At 37.9% G+C, this 23411-nt stretch overlaps 1 protein-coding gene across 1 annotated transcript; it reads left to right on the top strand.

Moving 5' to 3' along the window:
* Positions 1-782: 782 nt before the first annotated feature.
* Positions 783-20635, top strand: PSMA6 (proteasome 20S subunit alpha 6). The gene is made up of 7 exons (XM_090270132.1): positions 783-992; positions 13761-13855; positions 14321-14402; positions 15118-15273; positions 16959-17137; positions 18398-18492; positions 20421-20635. Exons 1-7 carry the CDS (start codon positions 917-919, stop codon positions 20476-20478), a joined length of 741 nt encoding a protein of 246 aa, XP_090126258.1. The 5' UTR covers positions 783-916; the 3' UTR covers positions 20479-20635.
* The last annotated feature ends 2776 nt before the right edge of the window (positions 20636-23411 follow it).

The following is a 23411-nucleotide window of genomic DNA, read 5'->3' as shown; positions in this document are numbered from 1 at the left end:
CACACTATGGGGGGACAGGGCACAAGCTTAACATCATGTTTTGCACTTCATATTTATTAAATAGGAGTGTGCCTTGGGGTAAAGTCCAAATAGGCAGTTTTACACTTTGAAAAAACACCCGGGAGCTACCTCGCCTATTTGGAATTACAGTACTCTCATTAGTCCATCCAGCACCAGCCTGCTACGAGCCCCGTTCCTTCTGTTCTTGTTCATTATCAATCAAGGCTACTTAACTTCATAATTCCTCCCTTGTATCTGTATCTCAGCCTCAATTGAACTTTTAAGACAAAACTGTAACGGCTGCTGGCCAAAAGATCTTGCCGAGCCAGGAAAAAGTTTTTCTCTTGCCAGTGGCTACCAGAACCCGCTCCCCTCCTTGCCTAAAATTTAACGGCTGCAATCCATCTCTCACCTCAATAGGAAGGAAAGTGGGTGGATAAAGAAAAGGTTAGAAAGGACGCCAGAAATTTTGACGCACGTTGGACATACAGGGGCCAAAACTATCGAGAGACTTGTGAAATACACGATCCATTTAGGTCACACTTTATGGCAAATCACGACTCTGAACCCCCATAAAGATTTTTTCCCTCTTTGAATAGTCAATTCATTCTCCAGATGACTGCTCTAAACCGCCACAGCTCGCGTTTCACCTGGTCTTTTGAAGCCGCGCAGACGTGAGGCTGACGCAAGCTCACGCGGAAGCCCCTGCGTGCGCGCTCTGCACACCCTACCAAGGGCGGGGCCTCGGAGCCCTCCCGCGCGCCAACTGAGACTCGAGTCCTGAGTCGGCCAGCCAGAGCGGATGGAGCGGGCCGATGCACCGGAAGCAGTCGCTGGAATTTCCGGAGGGACAAGTACGCCTGGTGCGGGAGCTGCGGAGCCCACATAGTGTTCTTGAAGTAGTGCGTGCAGCAGTATGTCCCGTGGTTCCAGCGCTGGTTTTGACCGCCACATTACCATTTTTTCACCTGAAGGCCGGCTGTACCAAGTAGGTGAGTGAACCAGGTGCACTTTCGGTCCACTTGAATTGCTCTGTCATGTTACGGCCTGGAGTTTAGCCCGGTGCTGAAGCACGGCCAGAGTTGGGACAGGAGAAGGGCCTAGTCTGGGTTGACGTCCCGTTGTGTTCTCACCCCCGTCTGGAGGCAGGGATCAGGGACGCGAAGGCTGAAGGCCCCTTGTTGTTCAGGGCTAGCGGCCTCACCCCCTGGATACAATAGTTAGGGAAGGTAGGACCATCATCCCTGACTCCCGACTTCCGGACGTCTGTTCACTTGTTATATTTTGGCCTAGGTGGACTCAACGTCTGTGCTTTTCTACAGAGTAATTGGTTCTTTAACCTCCCAGTTAAAATGTCACCTCTCCGTTTTCCTTTGTTTGCCGCATGCACTTCCTTGTCCTGTGGTTGTTTCCACACAGGCATTCAGAGCCTTCTATGTGCCAAACACTGCTGGTCCTAGCGGATGCAGAGACGTCACACCCTCTCATACTGAAGCTCATAACTTAAAGGGGATGGCAGATAATGTAAACAACGAATAAAAAGAAAAAGGAGAATGCCAAATTACTAATAGCTGCAGAGCTCAGAACTTCTTTGAAAAACTGGTGGATGGAATGAGTGTCAGTTGTAGAGTTGCTTTTGAAACTAACCTCCACTTTTAACTCACATTTGTTTGACTGCTCCTGTAGTTTAAAAAGCTGGTTCTGAATTGTAGATGAGGTGTGGGGAACGTTCTAAACTAGTTATCATTCATTCAGTGTAGCAGTGTAGTTTGTTGAATCGAAATGGTGTCAAGATTTAGGTTATGATTATAACTTGGACCGTTAACCTCTTGGTATAGAGAATCTAATATCAAGAGAACCTTATTTACATCTCTAAATTTTAGAAATAGAGTTAAAAGTAACTTGGAATGAAACCAGTCCACAATATGGCTACATACTTTGTACAATGTAGCAAGAAACAATATCATATTGGGTAACTCAGTAACCCTTTTAACTCATCTCCGATTGAAAAATATACGCAATATTTTGATAGATAATATCTAGACAGAATGATTTTAAACTCTGCCTTGTTGAATAACTCTCTTTGCTACTCAGGGCACTAAGTAGACATTGCTGGGAAAAGGAAAGCGAAAGAACAGTATGAGCAAGCACTATTGTGGTGAAGAGTTCAGGCCTTGGAGCCATTACCTGGATTTAGATACCTGCTCTGCTCCGTACTAGCCCATTAAGTGATGTAACTTTAGCCTTAGTTTCTCTTTGCAAAGTTGGGCTAATAATCCTTTCCTTATGTGGTTGTTTTGAGGATTAAGTAAGGTGATGTATGTAGGGTGCTTAGCGTAGTATTAAATGCTCAGTAAATGTTACTAGATTCGTGTTAATACGTTGGCTTTTGAGGAGGGGAGTACTGTTAGATTAGGTGCTCTGTTGATGTGGTATATTCCCCTTTTTATAGTCCATCTCTGCTTGGTTCTCTAGTGAAATATATGTACATTACTGTAATATCGTACATGCTGTTTATTATTGGGCTGGGCAAAAAGTTCATTTCGTTTTTTCCGTAAAATAAAAGACATTTTTTTGTTTTCTCCAATAACTTAATTGATTTGGATATTTTGAATATGTTGGCTCTCTCCTGCTTCTAGTGGGTAGAGGCCAGGGGTGCTGCTAAACATCTTCCAATGTATAAGACAGCCCCACAGCAAAGAATTATTTGGCCAAAATGTCAGTAGTATCAAAAAACTTCACAAAGCACTTGTAACTCATTTGATCAATCACAGCACCTTCTCCATACACTGCACAAATCTTGTTTTTGCAATTTAGTTGCATTTTTACCTTTCTTGAAATAATAAAGCATAATAGGCTGAAAATATTGTGTATATTCTTCCATCTTCAGTATTAAAATGGCTGCACAAAATTCGATGTCTTTTTTTTTTTAAATGCATGCTGATATGATAGCTGTTACAATTCATTCTAACAAAATTGTTTTGAATAACGTTAAAGACATCTAAGCACTACCAGTGCCATTGTATAGAAAAAAACTACATTTGTTTGCCAACCCAATAGTTTATAAACTTTAGAATTCACCTAAGACAAAGTATATATAAATTACAGAGTGCAAACTTTAACGTTGACAGTGGAAAAATAATGTAACAAAAATAGGGAGGTGACAAGGGAAGGAAAGATTAATGGAAAGAAAGGTAAGGTGAGTATGCTCCTCATTTTTCATAATTGGGATTCAAGAGGTAAATGTAGTCTAAAGTTGATAAATCAAAAAAATAGAAGTATAAATTTAAAGTTGCATCGCTAACCATAATTATAAACAAATCATTGACAGTGTTTGCTTCCAGGGAGTAGGGAAATTTTTGATTGTCATCTGTACCCTTTGTAACTATTGAAAATATTCTCTTGACTTGTGTATTCAAGGTGTGTGTGTGTGTAAAAACTGTAGAGCTATATAAAGAGCATCTAGCTTTGAAATCTAATTTTGGGAATTCTCCAGCTTATCAAAGGGGGAACTAAGGCCCAAGTGGAGCAAATAAGCCTGGCTACTTTCAAGCCCCCCTCTTCTGCTTGCTGATCTTTTGCTGAATAGGTCTGGCGAGAGAGGAGAGGGGAGGAGCAGTCACTTGAATTTGCCTGCCAGGTAAATGTGAACACTACCTGGTTGCTTCTGAGAAGAGAGCATACTGATAAGGAACATGATAAAAATGGACTGGTGGAGACAGACTGAAGAAGACAGTTTTCTAATTTAGAAGTAGCATTGTGTATTGAAGCCAGGATTCCTGAGTTTGAGTCCCTGTTCCACACCAACTATGAGAACTTGCTTCATATGCAAAATAGAGATAATAATTCCACCTGCCTTATAGAGCTGTAAGGATTTAATGAGTATTAGATGTAAAGTACATACCCAGTATTCAATAAATGTTTCTGTGAAGGATGCTGTCAGGAAAAAAGTGGCTGATAAAAATGGAATCAGGAGCTTTACAAACAAAAGGGACTGAGAAGTACTTATTATTTGCTTCATTTGCTGTATATATATCACACACACATACATACACATACATTCTTGTTTTAAAGTAGTGTTTCTCAACCCAGAGTTCTCATGCCCTCCTTGAATCTTTATTGAACTTCTGTGTGTACACATACATGCATATATAGGTGTGTGTATATATATATAATGCATACCTAATATAACTACACAAAAAAGTAATGCAGTCAAACACTGCTATGTTTGGAAACCTCATATTCCCCTTCCCACTAGTGCCAAGCTTTCTAGTCTCCGTCCACTTGAAGATCACCATTTGAAAGAGTGTAGTATTTGGAGGCACCATGAAATGAGACACACTTCCCAGTTAAGTTACAAGGTTAGGGAACAACAGAATGAACAACTTCAGAAAATCTTAATAACAAAATGTTTGTAGTCATACAGTATTGAAATTGAATATAGACGTATCCTGCCTTCCCCAGTAGAACATATCTTGTTTTTTTAATAACCAAACTTCATAGACTGTATGGATCATTTCATCAGTCCATTTTTATATGGGGGGGCAGTTTTTTATCTCCCAAAACTCAGTACAGCATTTGAAATAAAATTAGGAGTGAGAAAAATCTTGAGGTACGTTCGTATAATTAGCAGAACCTCAAATCACCTGTAGATGCTGATGAGCATCCATAAAGGGAACATGCATCTCTACTATTGCTAGCATTACACTGAGCAGGTCATACTGTGAGCCATTGTCTGACACTGTATGCTTGTCCTGAACTCTTTGTCACAGTGCCTTTTATATTTAGCCCTGTTTTTTCCTAGTATTATACGAATAAGCCCCAAAAAGTTGGGAAGCAAAGTAAGAGGTTACTGTGGAAAAGAGTCTCTGTATACAAAACAACTGTTTATTAGCTGTTTCGTTTCTGATCAAGGAAGCAATTTACATTTTAATCTTACGGCTTTCTGTTAGGTTGAACCACATAAAACTGCGGATTTTGAGTTTTTTTACCTATAAAATGGCTGTTTCATGTGGTTCAACCAAATACTTAAATATAGGTACGTATTTTACTATTTATTTAAGTTACAACTTAAGAAATTGGGGACTAATGGTTGAGAATAATCTGTTATAGTTTCTCCCATTTAAAAATGGACAATGGGCTGTCAGTTATCATTTTCCTGCATAGCCTTGAACATTCAAGAACAAATTACTGAGATTAACATAATAGTGTTTACTAGTTTTGCAAGTTTCTGGAATTTTTATCCAAGAAAACCCAAAATCTTTAGTGATGGAAATAAAGTGTATAATTATTATTTCCAACATTTGAAATCTGGCTTTAAAAAAATAAATATGGCCCTGGCCAAGTGGCTCTGTTAAGAGTTGGAGCGTCCTCCTGTACACCAAAAGGTTATGGGGTAATCTCTGGTCCTGGCGCATACAGGAGGCAACCTATCAATGTTTCTCTCTCTCTCCCCCTTCCTCTCTCTCTAAAATGAATAGATATATTCTCTGGTGAGGATTGAAATTATTTTTTAATTAAATTATTTTCAATAAATAAATAAGCCTTTTAAATGCTATCCATAAACCATTCTGTTTTTTTCTTAATTAGCCTTTCTGCTCACCTCTGCCAAATACTGTGATACTACTTTTTACCCTACCAGTATTTTTTTTCTTAATTCTCACCTGAAGACCTGCTTATTGGTTTTAGAGAGAGGGGAAGGGAGGGAGGGAGAGAAACATCATCAGTGGTTGCCTCTTGTACATACCCCAACTGGGGATCAAACCCACAACTTAGGCAGGTGCCCTGACCAGAATCAAACCTGCAGCCTTTTGGTTTACGGGCCCACACTTCAACCAAGCGTCACCAGCCAGGACTCTACCAGTATTTCTTTAGTTAGTAAATTGTCTCTAGATCCTTTACTCTGGCAGTTTCCATTTTTCTGGAAATTACTACAAGATATATATCTTATGGTAATAGTGTTACAGTGGTGATTCACTTTTACAGAATTTTATTGAAAATTGCAACATAGTGAGTACTAAAATAATAGTAGAAAGACGGGCATTGTGCGAAGTGACCCTGTCAGGGAGAGCGCGCAAGCTTCTTCAGAGAAAATAAATTGATGTAGATGGAGATTAGATAAGGAAATTCTGGAGGGCCAGTGCAGTAGGTCATTGTAGCTGGAGCATAGACACTGATAACTGGAAGAGTAGATTGTAGCCAAATTTTAAAGAGTTAGGGTTTGGACTTTGTCCTGAGGGTTTTAGACATAGCTAGCAGAAGTCTTTAAGAATGACAGGATTATTATTAAGTCAGAGTGCAGGAGAGTTGAGTGATGGCAGGAAGACCAATTAGGAGAAGCTTGTTCATTAATCTGTATAAACCCTAATGAGTGAACTAAGGCATTGGCAGAGAAAGAGGAAGAGGAAATGCTGAATAGATCTAAGAGTGGATATTTGAGAGAGGAAAGGTGAATGAAGGATGGTACCCAGGCTTGTATCTTGAAAAACTGAGTTGTTAGGAATACCATTGTTTGAGATAAGAACTATAAGAAAAGTAGATTTATAGAGAGTTTTATTTTTGTATATGCTTGTGGGCAAAATAAGCATTTGTGAGTATAGATTCAGAGCTAAAGATGACAGAGTTAGTAGTGATAAGATAAAATCATCCAGGGACAGGGAGAAATGATAGAATCCTGAGAAATAACTAGTATTTAGGGGCTGGCTGAAGAAATATACAGGAGTAGTGATGAGGACTAAGAAGTTCAAAGAAGTTCTTTAAGAACTTTAAATTCAAATACATTAGCTACATATCTTGTGCTCAGTAGCCACATGTAGCTAATGGCTGTTATATTGAACTGTGAAAATATAGAACCTTGCCATCATCACAGAAAGTTCTGTTGGTTAGCTCTAGTCTGTGTATATATAGAGAGAGGACACCTTTACTGAATCCTGGCAAATTCACAGATGCATTCTCTATTGAGAAGTGTTTTTTTAATGTGTAAAGTTTTTTTTTAAGATTTTTCTTATTTACTTTTAGAAGAAGTGAGAAAGAAAGGGAGAGAAACATATGAGTGGATAACATCAGTAGGTTGCCTGTTGTGTGCCCCCAACTGGGGACCTGGCCCGCAACCCAACCATGTGCCCTGACTGGGAATTGAACCAGCGACCTTTTGATTCACAGGCTGGCACTCAGTCCACTGAGCCACACCAGCCAGGGCTAAAATATATTTTTTTTTTTGAGATAAGATTTTATTATATGGTGAGGGTAGCTTTATTTTTGTTGCTTTCTTATTTTGCATTAAGTAGACCAGATAAGTATTGCAAGTGAGTAAAACAGGCTAGGTGAGATATGACAAGGAGTAGTGGGAACTGTGGAAAACGGCCAAACACTTGCCAGCCCTAGATGATTTTGCTGCATGCAAATGAGGGTCAGGTTTTAACAGGTTTTTTTTTTTTTTTTTCTGAGAAAAAATAAATACAGTATTCCCTCACTTATTGCGAGTATTACGTTCTAGATGCCCCCGCGATAGGTGAAAATCATGAACTAGGAACCTTACATTTATTTTAGTATTTATATATACTTTAAGGCTTTATAAACCCTTCCCACACACTTATAAACCATTCCCAGTCCCTTATTAGCCTTTTGCACACTTTTATAAACACTACTTATGTTCTTAAACATATTCTACACTCTTAAACCTATGTAACTTTAACAACAAAATATACAGTACCACAAAATTCCATGATATAGCGAAAAATCCACGATAAATATTTAAATATACTGTTTTTAAAAATCCCATGATACAATGAGGCCGTGATAAGTGAACTGCGATGTAGAGAGTGACTACTATACTGATTTTAATTAAAATCTTTCTTGAGCCCTGACTTACGTGGCTCAGTGGGTTGGGCATTGTACCATAAACAGAAGGGTCTCGTGTTTGATTTCCTATCAGAGTACAAGCCTGGGTTGGAGGCCAGGTCCCTGGTTGGGGGCATGAGAGAGGCAAGTGATTGATTTTTCTCTCGAGCATCAGTGTTTCCCTCTCTTTCTTCCTCCCTTTCCCTCTCTCTAAAAAATAAATAAATACAATCTTTTTAAAAAGATAAATAAAATCTTTTAAAAAATAAAATATTTCTAGAAAACCCTGAATTCTAAGCCAACTTGAATAAGTTAGATTGGATCCATGCCCAACCTTTCACTTAGTATCTTCTGGTTGTAAATTTAATCTTAAATTTCCTTGGTTCCTACTTTGGTTCTCCAGTCTGGATGTGGAGGGTAGAAATACTCATTTTAAAATGTTAAAATTAGTGGTGAAATAGAAATTCCTCTCAGAATTCAGAGGAAGGGTTGAAGAATCCCATCTGGGACACCTTCCCCAGGTTTCCTAACCTTCTCAAAAGGGAGCAAGCAGTTCCTGGAGAGGCAGGCCCCATGTGCATGTGCAGAAGTGCCATGAGAGGAGAAAAAGATGTCTGGTTATCCAATTGTTTCCCAAATTTACATTATTCATATATCATATGCCACCTTCTTGTTTTTCTTGCTGTGACTGTGCTGCCTTTACAATGATTTACTTACTACTTTCCTTTAAGCTGACTTGGTACCCTTTATATGTTTACTTTGCAAAGAAAACTTAAATCACCACTGTAAACAGATTAGTCTTCCTGGTTTGGAAATAAAAACCTCAGCAGTTGGAAAAAAAAGAGGAAAAAAAAGGAAAAGAATCCCATCTGAAACAATCAGAGGAAGTCCATGGGAAATGAAAGAGGCTTAAGGAGGAAGGGCGAACTATGGCTAAGTGGATAATAAGAGTGAGAGGGCAATCCAGGCTGAACATAAAGAAGCAAAGACATGGGTATTGGAAGGATCAAGGTCTATAAGCATAAGGGGTAATGTAAGAGAAGAGTTGGTATTAACAAACTAATAGCTCTCTATGGCCATAAATGGAATGTTTTTTAAGCCAAAATTGTGTTCTGAACAATTGGATAATAAAGCAAGCAATTGAAAATGTGGTACTGAAATTAGACAGAGTTAAGAATGGTGACTCAGACATTAGAGTCACCTGTATAGAAGTGATTGTTCCTTACCTCTATAATGTCTATAGTGATAACCCCTCTTTTAGTCCTGATACTAGTGATTTGTATTCTCATGTCCATTAGTCGAGCCTAGGGGTTTGTATTAGTTTCCTGTGACTTTTGTAATAAATTACCACAAACTTAGTGGCTTAACAGAAATTTATTTTCTCATATAACCCTGGCTGGTTTGGCTCAGTGGATTGAGCGTCGGCCTGCGAGCTAAGTGTCGCTGGTTCGATCTTCCAGTCAGGGCACATCAGAGAAGGAAAACTCTGATTCCAAAAAACCTCCACTGCCTTGCGGCATACCTCTTCAGGGGAAAGGCTAAGGGAGTAAACCCCGACAGAAAATCCGGAGCCGGAGTCCCTAAGGCGGTTTGACGTTGTAGTCAACACCGGCAACTCCTGCGGCGCACCTGAACCCAAGCTGTATTGACTCCGTCTTTCCCTTGGATCCTTCAGCTGCGAAGAGAGGGGGGGTCTGCTGCATGGGCAACAGCAGACCCTCCATATCACCCTGCCCAGGCTCTGTAGCTTCAGCTCCACTGGAGAGGACACTCCAGCGACATCGCAAGATGTCGATTCAACACGGGAGGAGACAGATACCGTGGCACTCCCGAGTCGGACTGCACAGCCATTCTCGGCGGTGCAGATAGACTCTTAAGAAGCTACACCATCGTCTCTCGAGACGGACGGCTGCCGACGATTTTCTCATAGTTCTGGAATCCAGAAGTCCAAAATCAGTATCACTGCAAAATCAAAGTGTCAGGCAGGGCCATGTTCTCTCTGGAGGCTCTCAGAGACAATGCATTCTTTACCTCTTCCACTTCTAGAGGCTGCCAGCATTCTTTGGCTTATGGCTTTATCATTCCAGTCTTCTAGACCAGCATCAGCATCAGCATCAAATCTCATTCTGTTCCCTCTTCATAGCACCTTTCCCTCTATTTGTGTATAAACTCCCTCTGCTTCTCTTATATATGTGATTGCATTTAGGGACCACCAGGATAACGTCCTCATATGCAAGGTCCTTAAGTTAAACACATCTGCGGAGATCCTTTTGCGGGGGGGTGGGGGGCACATAAGTAATATTCAAAGGTTCTAGGGATTAGGACATGGATATCATTTGGGGATATTTGGGTCTATAATTTTGTTGGTTTATTGTTTTTGTTTAAAAAATCTATTTTTTGCTGACATTCTCTTTTTGTCTGTTTCTTTGATTTATGATCTTTATTGTTTCTTCTAACCTGGGTTTACCTTTGCCCTTTTCTAGCTTCTTTAAAGTAGAAACTTAAGTCATTGATTATAGATCTTTTCTAATATAAACCATTAAGACTATCGGTCAGTTTTTGTTTTTGTTTTTTAATTTTGTTTATTGATTTAAAAAAAAATTTTGTTTTAGAGAGCAGGGAAGGGAAAGAAACAGATTTGTTGTTCCACTTATTTCTGCCTTCATTGGTTGCTTCTTGTGTGTGCCCTGATGAGAGATGAAATTCACAGCCTTTGGCGTATTGGGATGATGTATTAGTTTTCTACACTGCATATAAATTACCACAGATTTAGCAGGTTAAAATAACACACTTATCATCTCACAGTTTCTTTAGGACAGGAGTAGTTCGGGAACAGCTTGGCTGGGTCCTCTGCTTAGGATCTCACAAGGAGGCTGCAGTTATGGTGCTGTCCAAGCTCTGTTCCATCTCGAGGCTTGGCTGCAGAAGAATCTGCTTCCAAACTCACTGAGGTTGTTGGCCAAGTTCATTTCCTTGGGGACTGAGGACCCTAGCTACTTGCTGGTTATTCATTGGGGGGGGGGGGGGTTGCCATACAGCTACTTATCAAGTCAGCAAGAAAAATCTGTTAGAGTGAGTCTGCTAGCAAGACAGTCCCATATAATGTAATCAGGAGTGATATATCCCATTACTTTCGCCATATTCAGTTGGACAGAAGCAAGTTACAGGTCCTGCCCACAGTCATGGGGAGGGGAGTACACAAAGGTGTGAACAACAGGAGGCAGGAACTGTGGTAGAGGCCACCTTAGGGCCTCTTCACCATAGCAGTAAAATCTCTCCTGAACACTGTTTTATCTGCATCCTACAAATTTTGTTATATTTTATTACCTTTCAATTCAAAATAATTTTAAATTTTCCTTCTGATTACTTCTTTGACCCATGGATTATTTAGAAGTCTGTTTTTAAATATTTAAATACTTAGGGATTTCAGTACTTTAAAGTTTATCAAAATTTGTTTTATGGCCTAATGTATGAACTGTCTTGGGAAATGTACCAAGGGCATTTATATTATAACATTATATCATATGCTGTATATTCTTTAGTTGTTCCCAACAGTATTCAGATATCAACTAGGTCAAGATAGTTGATAGTGTAGTTCATATCATATTTATCTACTTTTGTGTGTCTGTTTCTAGCAATTGGCTGAGAGGCATTATTAACAATCTTTAAATGGGTGGGGTTGGCCATTTCTTTTTAATTTTGTCAGTTTTCCTTTCGTGTATTTTGAAGTACTGTTATAAGGTATATAGTCCATCTGGCTGTCTGATGCTTACTGTTTATATGGTGTACCTTTTTATCCATTTATCAAAGTGTGTCTCTGGTAGACAGCATATATTTGAATCTTGCTTATTTATCTATTCTGATAATTTCTGCTTTTTATTGGAATATTTTTTCCATTAACATTTAATGCAGTTGTTGACATGATTAAAGTTTATTATTATTTATTTCTGTTTCTCTGTTTTGTTTGTTTCCCTGTACCACTTCCTTGCCTTCTTTTGGATTATTTGGATATTTTTTAGATTTTCATTTTAATATATTAGCTTTTTGGCTACTTTGCTTTTTCTTTCTTTTTTTTTTTTGAGTTGTTGCTCTGAGGATTATAATATACATGCTTAACTTCTCCCAGTCTTAAAGTTAATACTTATCACTTCACATAAAATGTACAAACCTCGAAACTTCATAAGTCTATTTACTCCCTTTCCTATACATAGGTAACATTACATATTTTCAAAACTCCACAAATATTATGATTTTTGTTAGGTATCTTTTTAAAGAATTAAAGAGAATAAAAGCATCTTTTATTTTACAATTTTTGATGTTTCTCATTTCTAAAGATTGGAGTTTTCATTTAGTATCATTTTTCCTTCAGCTCAAAAAACTTCCTTTAGCATTTCTTATTGCAGGTCTGGAAGTGTCTTTATTTTATCTTCATTCTTGAAGGGTTTTTTAAATTTATTGGGGTGACATTGGTTAATAAGATTATGCAGGTTTCAAGTGTACATTTCTATAATACATGATCTGTATATCGTATTGTGTGCCCACCACCCAAAGTCAAATCATCTTCCATCACTATATATTTGGCCCCCTTTACCCTTTAGTACCCCCCCACCCCTTTACCTCTGGTAACCACCGTACTGTTGTCTGTGCCTAGGAGTATCAGTTTTATATTCCACATATGAGTAAAATCATATGATTCTTAGCTTTTTCTGACTGACTTATTTCTCTCAGTGTCCATCATGTTGTAAATGGCAGTATTTCATTTTATGGCTGAGGAGTATTCCATAGTACAGTAGTCCCCCTCTGTATCACGGTTCACTTATTGCGGCCTCACTGTATCGCGGGATTTTGCGGTACTGTATACGTATGTTGTTAAAGTTACGGAGGTTTAAGAGTGTAGAATAAATGTAAGGTTCCTACTTCGCGGGGGGGGGGGGTCTAGAACATAATGCTTGCGATAAGTGAGGGAATACTGTATATATTATATGTACCACGTCTTAAGGACACCTAGTTGTTTCCATGTCTTGACCACGGTCAGTAGTGCTACAGTGAACATAGCTGTGCATGTATCTGTTTTAGCCTAGGTAATGGTTTGACAGCAACTAGAAGTACACAAGCTGCAGTTTGTTATAAAAAAACATGATCCAGGAAATTCAGCTTGGTAGGGAAAAACAATGCAAAATAATCTAAGAGCAATTAAAACTGAGTATGGTCAAATTAATTATTGACCAAAAGTTAACAGAAGTAAAAAAATCATGAGAAAATTTAGAGCAACTAAGTTTGACCCAGTTAAACCAGGCTTAGTAGAAATAATGGCCACAAAACCAAGTTTTAAAATGATAAAACAGCCCTGGCCGGGTAGCTCAGTTGGTTAAAGCATCATCTCCAATATGCCAAGGATGCAGGTTCAATCCCTGATCAGGGCACATACATGAATCAACCAATGAATGCAACAAATTGATGTGTTTCTCTCTCTCTCTCTCTCTCTCTCTCTCTCTCTCTCTCTCTCTCTCTCTCTCTCTCTCTCTCCCCCTCTCCCTCTCCCTCTCCCTCTCCCTCTCCCTCTCCCTCTCCCTCTCCCTCTCTCTCCCTGCCCCCCTCCTTCTCCTTCCCCCTTCAATAAATAAATTTTTTTTAAATTGATAAAACGTAGTTTATAAAGATTTGATATAATAAATTAATCTTTATTTGAAATTTGCTACTTGAGCTTGATAAAAATGATTTCAGTAAAATTAAAGTAGGAAGAAATGGAGTTGATTTAACTATGATTTATTATTGTTATTTTCACTTTTCATGTCTTAGATGACAAACCATGTTAGCTTTTGTAGCTCTATCTTATTCTTTTTAATAACTGCTTATTATCTCATTGCATGAATCTATGATAATTTATTCTGCCCTTTAAAAAAAACTATTCTGTTTTCCAGAATATGCTTTTAAGGCTATTAACCAGGGTGGCCTTACATCAGTAGCTGTCAGAGGGAAAGACTGTGCAGTAGTTGTCACACAGAAGAAAGTACCTGTAAGTAATATTGCCCAATAGCCAGTTTTTGCAGAATATAATGCCAGAATTGTTCACGAGTTTGTACAAAGGTATATTATTACCTATATATGTTAATGTTATTTTTGCTTTGACTCTGCTTTCTTAGTATTTACTGAGCAACTGTGGACAGTTTTAACTGACTAGACAGAATCAACATATTAAACTTTGTGATATGATGATAAGCACATTGGGATTTCTAGGTCTTTTTACTTTGAGATCTTGAAACACACTTTGGTGAGCTGTAGTTTTTGCCCCCAGAAAACATTTCATCTAAAAAAGGAAAACAGAGTCCCCCTTTCCTTTTTAAAAAATTGGTGTTAACTGTAAAGTGAACGAAAGACATTTAGTATATAGTGTATTGTTATAATTTCATCCTTATTTTTTATGGCTACACAGAGATCTATAATTTTTTTTTTAACTATCTTGATTTATTTTGTTCATTAGGACAAATTACTGGATTCCAGCACAGTGACTCACTTATTCAAGATAACCGAAAACATTGGCTGTGTGATGACAGGAATGACAGGTAATTGGCTCGATATCTACTCAGCTTTGTTATTTTCTTAATATTATTTTTGAGTTTTATATTAATTTTAAAAGGCTTCCTTTAGTGCCTTATTTATCAGGTGGGATGAATAGATCATAGTTTTCTAAGGCTAGTATCAATATCTTCAGAGCATTGTGAGCTTTTTTTAAATCATGAATATAATAGGATTAGATATCTATACTATTATTAGGGAAACTGGGCTGAGACCCCTCTCATAGATGCTATATTTCAGATGTAGTTAATAGTTTAAGGGGATATAAGTGAGTATATCTCAAACCTGGTAAAAATGACACTGGTTAGAAGTAGGTGAGAATTATAAAATACTACTTTGGGTTTCTGGTTTCTGAAATCTAGGGAAAATTCAGGCTTACCAAAAATGAACAGGAGAGACATTATTCTCTCTCCTTGAAACTTGTTCTTAGGGAGTTGTTAGTTATAGAGACTATTTTGACAGCTGATAGAGGGCTCAGAATAAAAGGGCAGTACTTTGTATAGAACTTTAGCTTAAAATTTATTCTTTTTGTCCCATACTTGTTGCTGAGTCATTCACCACTCATTGAAGGGAGAAAAAGCCATAGTGGACTACTTCTGCTTTCCTTAAGTCATAATGGAGATATTTGTACATATATGTGGAAAATTGGCTTGGGGGTTCACTCTTTCCTTGTGAAGAACTAAAGCTTTTTTATGCTCTTAGCTGACAGCAGATCCCAGGTACAGAGGGCACGCTATGAGGCAGCTAATTGGAAATACAAGTATGGCTATGAGATTCCTGTGGACATGCTGTGTAAAAGAATTGCTGATATTTCTCAGGTCTACACACAGAATGCTGAAATGAGGCCTCTTGGATGTTGTAAGTATACTAAGAAGCCTCCCAAATAATTGGTGAATTTATTTATTTATTTAGAACATGCATAAAGAAAGTTATTTCAGTAACACCTGGGTTCTGAACATGTGGTTTGGAAATTATATAAGGTGAGGAAATCTTTATAATAAATCACAATAGAGGATAGGTTTCACAACAGTACTTAGAGTATTATCGTTAAGCTTTAGATGCTATTAGACTTTTTATCAAAATATTTCCATTTAGGGTATGTGATTTGAAAGATCCAAGTTGCTATTATATTAGGCTGTTACAATGTGGGTTCTACAAGCAATTCTAGATTACTAGTTAGAAGAAAATGCCTAAATTGGGCATCTTAACAGTGTAGTTGTTAATTTTGTTTGTTTTGGTTTTTTGGCCACCCCTAAAGAATCAGTTTCACACACATATGCCTACAATTCATATTTTTAGAAGTTTTTTTTGCTTTTTTAAAAAAGATTTTATTTACCCTTAGAGAACAGGGAAGGGAGGAAGAAAGAGAGAGAGAGAAACATTGTGTTTGATATATATCCATCGGTTGCCTTTCGCACACCCCCACCTGGGGACCCAGCCCGCAACCCAGGCACGTGCCCTGACTGGGAGTTGAACTGGTGACCCTTCAGTTCACAGGCCAGCACCCAATCCACTGAGCCACACCAGCCAGGGCTAGAATAAAATTTTTTCTTAAAAAAAAGTAAAATTTTATTGGGAGAGGGATAAGATTTACTGATTTTAGACTTAATGTAATAAATTACCCTGAAAAATTAAACATACCATATTTTTCACTACATAAGATGTACTTTTTTCCCCCAAAAAATGGGGGGAAATGTCTGTGTATCTTATGGAGCAAATATTGCATCACAGACCATAATGTGTATTACCTGACCTGTCAGCGGTGGCAACAGCTATTAGAAGAGGAGGCAGTGGGCCCATGTGAAACCGCTGGGGATACTTAAATGTCCCACTTTACTGCTGAATCTCAGGGTGCCTGGTCAGTATGAAGATAGTGAAGAAAGTGATATCAGTGATTGTGAACAACTGAACTTCATAAATTCTGACACTACCAATGATGAGTTCTTGGGGTTCCCAGAAAACTAGAAGAGTACTTGAACCTTAAAGTCTCTCCTCATTTGTTAATGACAGTGATGATAGTTCTTAATACCGCTGTTGACTGCTGTTCACTTTACATGGTTGAAATATTATTCTGTTATATTTTATTAAATATTTTAGTACACCATTTGGTTCAGAATATTTTTTTCCTTGTTTTCCTCCTCTACACCTTATGGTCAGGTGCATCTTATAGTGCAAAAAATACGGTATATGAAAAGTATTTTTTCTAAATTTATTTGACCAAGTAACATCTTAAAGAATTAAGAGTTCAAAGGACCATGCTTTGAGTAATAGCAAAGATTCAAAAAATTGTTTGTAAATTACATATGTGATAATTAGAACTTTCTAAAAAAATCTGTGATAAAACCTTTAGCGAGATGTAAATTTCTGTTACCTGATTCATGTGTGGTGATAACCTTATTTTGTTTATCAGTTGTTTTTAAAGCAAAACACATATTCTAAAATAGATGACCGGAGTAATGATTAACAACAGCTGTGTGACAACACAAGAGATTTTGTTGTATAAAGGTGTAAGATATTAAATGAGGATCTTTCTTTTTCTTTAGGTATGATTTTAATTGGTATAGATGAAGAACAAGGCCCTCAGGTGTACAAGTGTGATCCTGCAGGTTACTACTGTGGGTTTAAAGCCACTGCAGCAGGAGTAAAACAAACCGAGTCAACCAGCTTTCTTGAAAAAAAAGTGAAGAAGAAATTTGATTGGACGTTTGAACAGACAGTGGAAGTAAGTTAGCCAAAAGAAGCTGCAAATTTTTATGCTGTATAGAGTATTGAAGATCATTGTATACTCTATTCCTGGGTTATATCACAAGATCCAAGTTTGTCAGTTTAATAGTAAAATTGATGTCATTCAGCTGTCATGGAAACAGTAAGGACTCCTTTTATTCACTTAATTCCATATTCTCATTTCATAGTGTATTTGAAATTGCTTTTAACAAAACACATATAAAATGGAAAAATATAATTGAGAATAGAAATCAAGACTAGACCTAAAGACCTGCATAATTATGATTCAAATGAGTCTTAAGCTTCTTGGTAGCAAAAGTGAAAAAATTGAGTCAGTAATGTTGCTCTTACAGCGTGCCAGAGGAAAATTAAATAGCCACACACCAAATTCTCAGGGGAAGCAAACATCTTCCTGGTAAAAGAATATGCTCACAGGATGATCTGACGGAAAAGTTATACCTGAGATGCAAAAATAGAGCTAGCTTTATGCAGGGTTCTTGAGGGGATTATTTATTATGATTGGGAACTTTTAAATTGATAGGACAAGCTAAAGTTCTTATACAAATATTTAGTAACATTAGACTAAATAAGCCTCTTATTTATTGCCAAGAAATTAAAAGCAAAAATTTTATATTTTGGAATGAGGGCCTGGGATACAGCCATTTCTAAAGACTAACATGATTGTGACGAATGACAAAGGAAAAATTACTAACTAATACTTTTATGTTTGGTTGGCAGTATTATTTATGCTTACAGGAGATATAAAGCTAGTTTTCATCTGGGAGGTACTATTTCCCGTTTAAATGTTTCTTAAAAGTTTTTTTTTTTAAATTGCAACTCATAATTGCATAAGTAATTAATAACATCAAATACAGAGCTACGTAAAATATTCATAAATTATTATTCTGTAAATTCCTTGAAAGAAGACTACTATATCATTTATCTTTATCCTCTTTATCTCACTCCAAGTGCTAGCATAAAGCCTGCCTTATAGTGGTTATCACCCAATAGACAGTTTTGTGTAAATCTTCCTATTTTGTTTGATGGACCCTTTGTTTCATGGCTGGATTAGTATAAACAAGTTTCTTATCATTGGCAGGTGATGTGATAGAATTAAGCAATCTGTTAGTAATGTGTGGCTATGGAACTCCATCACTGAAGCTTAGAGCAAAAATGAATACCTTGTGGTTAATTCATGATTTGAATAAGCTTGGAATCTCTGAAAAATACTATATATTAATGTTGATACTTTTTTCAGACTGCAATTACATGCCTCTCTACTGTTCTGTCAATTGATTTCAAACCTTCAGAAATAGAAGTTGGAGTAGTTACAGTTGAAAACCCTAAATTCAGGTAAGTTGTATTGTTGACCAGATACTTAAAGAAATGTGCCAAGTGATAAATTCCAGCCTAGAATGGTAGAGATGTGGGGGCCCATTTGTCCTATAACTTAGGGAGAAAAAAGAAAAACATTTTCTTAAACTACAATTTTAGTTTTTTTCTTCAGCACCTGAGAGATCTGTTTTAAAACTTACTGGATATCAAAATGAACTATTTTTAAAAATAATAAGTAAATAAAAGTGGTTATGAACATCTTCCAAAAAAAAAAAAAAGACCTTGCTAGCTACCTCTTTAAGACAGACATAACTGCTTTTCTCCTTATTGCAGAGTGATTTTATATCTAATGCCAGAGGTGACATAAAATAACCTCCTTTATGTAAGGAGTAAAGTAAGGATTTTTCTTTATTTTAGCTTAAGCTCAATAGAAATTTCACCTGTCAAAGTAATTTTCAGATTTTTAAGGTGGAGCCTCAGTTATTTAATGGTTATTTAAGTGAAGAGCAATATGAAGTACTAATATACATCAGACCCTATCTGGAGATCTTTGGAAGCCCCAAATTTTGAATATAGCTCATTGAATTGCAGATACTTGATGTCTGTCTGTTCTCACTAAGTGAACTAAGTGACTAATTCCCACAAATCAACGTTATAGCTTCCATGAGTCAAATCTGTACTGCGTGCTTAACACATATAAGTTCACTTAATTTTCCCAGCAACCCTATGAGGTTGTTACTTACCATGACCTTGGTTGCTTTTTTGAATAGTGGAAAATACTTCAATTTAGTCCACAGATGCAAGGGACTACTGGAAGGCAGGCCATCTCTTAATGTATATCTACTCTTAGGTCATAATTATAAGGACACATGGTTGTGATTCAGGGTAGAAAAAAAGGTGGTAAAATAAAATAAGCTAACCAGACCTTTAATAAACTAAGCTTAACCAAATCTTTAGTTTTTTGTTAGCTTGCCTTCTTTTTTCTAATTTGTTCCTTTTTTCCTGTAAGTGAGTGATACCAACATGAAAAGTTTATAGAATTAAAAAACAATGTTCTCCTAACATTTTTTTTTCTGTAGGAGAAGGTTGCCTTTTTCTTTTTTCTTTTTTCCCCCAGCAGTAACATTTCATCAAGATCAATTTACAGATTTCTCTAAAGGACTTGTAATTAGTTTTTGGTTTCTATTCTGAGACCCTCCCGTAACCTTTAAAATTTTTATTCCCATCAATTAGTTAAATACATAAGAAACCAAAGATCCCATGTCTTCAAAAAGCCCTTGTATCATTTATAAATTCTGTCATAAGTATACTTAAATAAATAGACTATGTAACCATGAACATCAACAACCATATGAACTACTCACATTGCCCCCAGTTTGCACTAAATAATGTCGCTTTGACAAATTTCACTTTTTAGAAGTTTAGCATTAGTAATAGGTTGCTTTAAAGGTTGCCACGCAGTTGATTTTTGTCACATAAACATCATTTAGAAAATAGCATATGTTCAGCATGGAGTGCCTTCTTATTCTCTCAGCTGGTACAAACGAGTTATACTAGGTATAAAGGCATTTGGACAGAGGAGCTAAAATAGAATGCTTTTTGTGTAGTTCAACTTTATATTTAAATATTTTCTATCATAGCTGCAACTAAAAAGAGTTTTGTTGTCAAAAGACCTAATTATAGATCTGATGTCGAGTAAACATTTTTCTGTATAGAAGGAGCTAATTATGACATCTGGGAATTCCTTCAAAATAATCTTAACAGGATGAGGGGTGGGTGTATAGAATTTTTTAAATTAGCTATAAATTGATAATTATTGAAGTTGGGTGTTAGGTATATGTGAATTCATTACTATCCATTCTGCTTTTGTGTGTGTGTTTGGAATTTTGTGTAATAGAAGTTTTCAAAAAGTAAATAGTTTGTGCCCCCCACCCCTTGCTTTCTAGGATTCTTACAGAAGCAGAGATTGATGCTCACCTTGTTGCTCTAGCAGAGAGGGACTAAATATTGTCATTAGTTTACCAAATCCATGACGCCACTTGCCTGTGTGTTTGGTAACAACATTATGGAGGCCCCTGGATTGAAAAAGGAACCTTTCCTACCCCTGCCACTGAAGTGGTTGGGACTCTATAAAAATAAAAACAGTGCTTTTGGAAAATAATCGCATCCTGTCTTTTTTACCTCCAATTTTAGGTATTAAGCCTTAGTACATGCAGACTGTTAAATGTTCACCATCTTCACATTGTGACTTTATTCATTTTGTTGACAGAGATCTAAGTATATGTGTCTTAAGGAACTTAAGTGCTAGAAATGTAAATTTTAACTACATGGCATAATTAATAGCAAACTAAAACTCAAGTTTTAAAACTTTCACTGTAAGTTGGCTTGTGAGGCAAGGCCTTTATTTTACAATTCCTCATTCATGCAAATAGGGCATTTCAGGACCTGGACTCCAGGTTCCATTTTAGGTTTTAATTGTAAAAAGATTAGCATTATTGATATTCAGCAGTTTTGAGATACACAATAAGAACTACTGTTTTTAAGAGCAGAAATCATAGTTACCTTTGGGAAACAGTAGGTCTAGAAAAGTTATAGAATATGTATATTTTCTCTGCTGCCTTAAGATTAATTATTGAAAGCTGACTTTATAAGGAATTGATCTATAGTAGAGAGATCACCATAGACAATGTTAAGAAAAGAACAAACTGTATATTCAGAATAATCTTTATATACAGGATTAAAGTTTTTAAATTTTTTTTAGAGAGGAGAGGGAGGGAGAAAGGGAGAGAAACATCAACTTGTGAGAAATACATCGACTGGTTGCCTTTCACATGCCCCCAACTGGGGACCTGACCCACAACCCAGGCATGTGCCCTGACTGGGAATCAAACCAGCAGTCTTTCAGTTAGCAGGCCAGCACTCAAACCACTGAGCCACACCAGCCAGGACAGGATTAAATTTTTTAAATTCCCAGAGTGATTCCATGGTGAGCTAATTGTTACAGATGATCCAAAAATCTTGGAATGTTTAAGGCTGATACATTTTATGCCCTCAGCACTGAATGAGGCGGTACTACAGGTGAGTGGTTGTTGGTCTAAATACCAGTCCCTGGAGTCAGTTGCCCATGTCTGTAGTCACCAGGCCCACAAAAGGAGGCCATATGAACTTCTGCCACTAGAAGCAGGAAACTTTACCAACCACATCCTCTTCAGAGCTGAGTCATGAGTTGTAAAGTGTCCTAAAAGGGAAGTGGAGTTCTTCCAGTTTAGGGGCTACTGCTCTGGAATTACCCATCTGAATCCACTAGATTCTATAAAGAGGCTGCCATCAGGGAAGTAGGACTACTTCCCTGAACAGACTGAAATTCTATGCTCTTAGAGCATTGGCTGGCATTACCTTTCTGGAATTGTGCATTAGTGACTAGTGAATAACTTGGTCTTTCTATAAGAAAACACCTTCTAGTGATAGAAAACGAAAATTTCTCTTTGTTAGAAAAATAAGGTTTTTATCATTGTAGTGCAAAATCTAGATTAATCCGTTACAGCTTTAAGTATGTTAAATTGTTTATGCTTAAGAGAACTGGAAGAAGATCAATTTAAATATGTGAACATTAAATCTGTTTTGGGTGTTTTCAAAAACAATCTGGGGTAGATAATGAGAGTTTGCAGAAGTCTTATACAAATGCTAAGAAAAATATCTTAAAACTTTATCTTTACCCAAAGGGCATTCTGATCAATGTATTCTTATGTTTTTTAGTAGGAGTTTATCAGAATGCCCATATGTCCAGACATTCATGAATGTGAAGCTATTTGGATAGATACCTGGCTTTCTTTCCTTCTCTTGGTTCCCATTTTTATGAAGAAACAGTTATGTACCATTTCAGTTATAAGTGAACCACAAACCAAGTATTCAGTCCCCTTAATAGCCCCCAAATCCAAGATTCAGATTTGTGCCACACCAAATTACTCCATTAAGGATTTTCAGGAACTCCCTTAAGAGTCAGAAATGCTCGTCGGCAGCCGTCCGTCTCGAGAGACGATGGCGTAGCTTCCCGAGAGTCTATCTGCACCGCCGAGAATGGCTGTGCAGTCCGATTCGGGAGTGACAATCCCTGCCGCACTTGGTACAGGTGAAGGCAGATGGCTGTTGCTGCTGCTGACGCTGCTTCCGCCTCGATCTTTTCTGGACCGCCTCCTCGTTGTGCGCAGCCTCCGCGCGTGACGTACCTTGCCTGACCGCGAGCCTCCAGGCTAGGCGGTCGTCTGCTTGAACTTCCCATGTGTTGAGATTGATGGAGCATTGTGTCATGTCCTTTTTGCAGATGTCTTTGAACCGCAGTTTTGGGCGCCCTGTCATCCTCTTGCCTTCTGCTAGCTCGCCGTAGAGGAGGTCTTTGGGGATACGGCCTGCATCCATTCTTTTGACATGGCCAAGCCACCTGAGGCGTCTCTCGCTAAGAACTGCATGCAAACTGCTCATATTGGCTCGCTTCAGCACCTCGGTGTTGGGGACCTTATCCTGCCAGGCGACATGCAGGACGCGTCGCAGGCACCTCATGTGGAAGCTGTTGAGTTTCCTTTCGTGCCTTGCGTAGGTGGTCCACGTCTCGCTGCCATAGAGGAGAGTGCTGAGTACGCAGGCTTGGTAGATGCGCAGTCTGGTTTTCTCAGTGAGGCTGGAATTGTTCCACGCTCGCCGGTTCAGTCTGGCCATAACTGTGGCTGCCCTGGCGATTCTCCGGTTGACCTCCAAGTCGACTGACAGAGAGCTCGAGATGGTGGACCCGAGGTAAGTGAAATCGTTGACAACCTCCAGGGTGTATCCGTCGATGATGATGCATGGGGGAGTCCCCGTGCCTTGAGCCATAACATTCGTCTTCGTCAGGCTGATGGCTAGTCCGAACTCCTTGCATGCGTGGGAAAGGCAAGTGACTAGCT

This window comes from Furipterus horrens, unplaced genomic scaffold, assembly GCF_987537825.1.
Source record: "Furipterus horrens unplaced genomic scaffold, mFurHor1.1.pri manual_scaffold_3, whole genome shotgun sequence".
NCBI lineage: Eukaryota > Metazoa > Chordata > Mammalia > Chiroptera > Furipteridae > Furipterus > Furipterus horrens.
Note: the sequence above shows the minus strand (reverse complement) of the source record. Positions and strands in the feature narration are given on the sequence as shown.

Coding starts and splice junctions, on each gene's coding strand:
- PSMA6 (XM_090270132.1), top strand. CDS start 917: ATGTCCCGTGGTTCCAGCGCTGGTTTTGACCGCCACATTACCATTTTT. Junction 993..13,760: donor AGGCCGGCTGTACCAAGTAG/GTGAGTGAACCA, acceptor TCTGTTTTCCAG/AATATGCTTTTAAGGCTATT. Junction 14,403..15,117: donor TGTGATGACAGGAATGACAG/GTAATTGGCTCG, acceptor TTATGCTCTTAG/CTGACAGCAGATCCCAGGTA.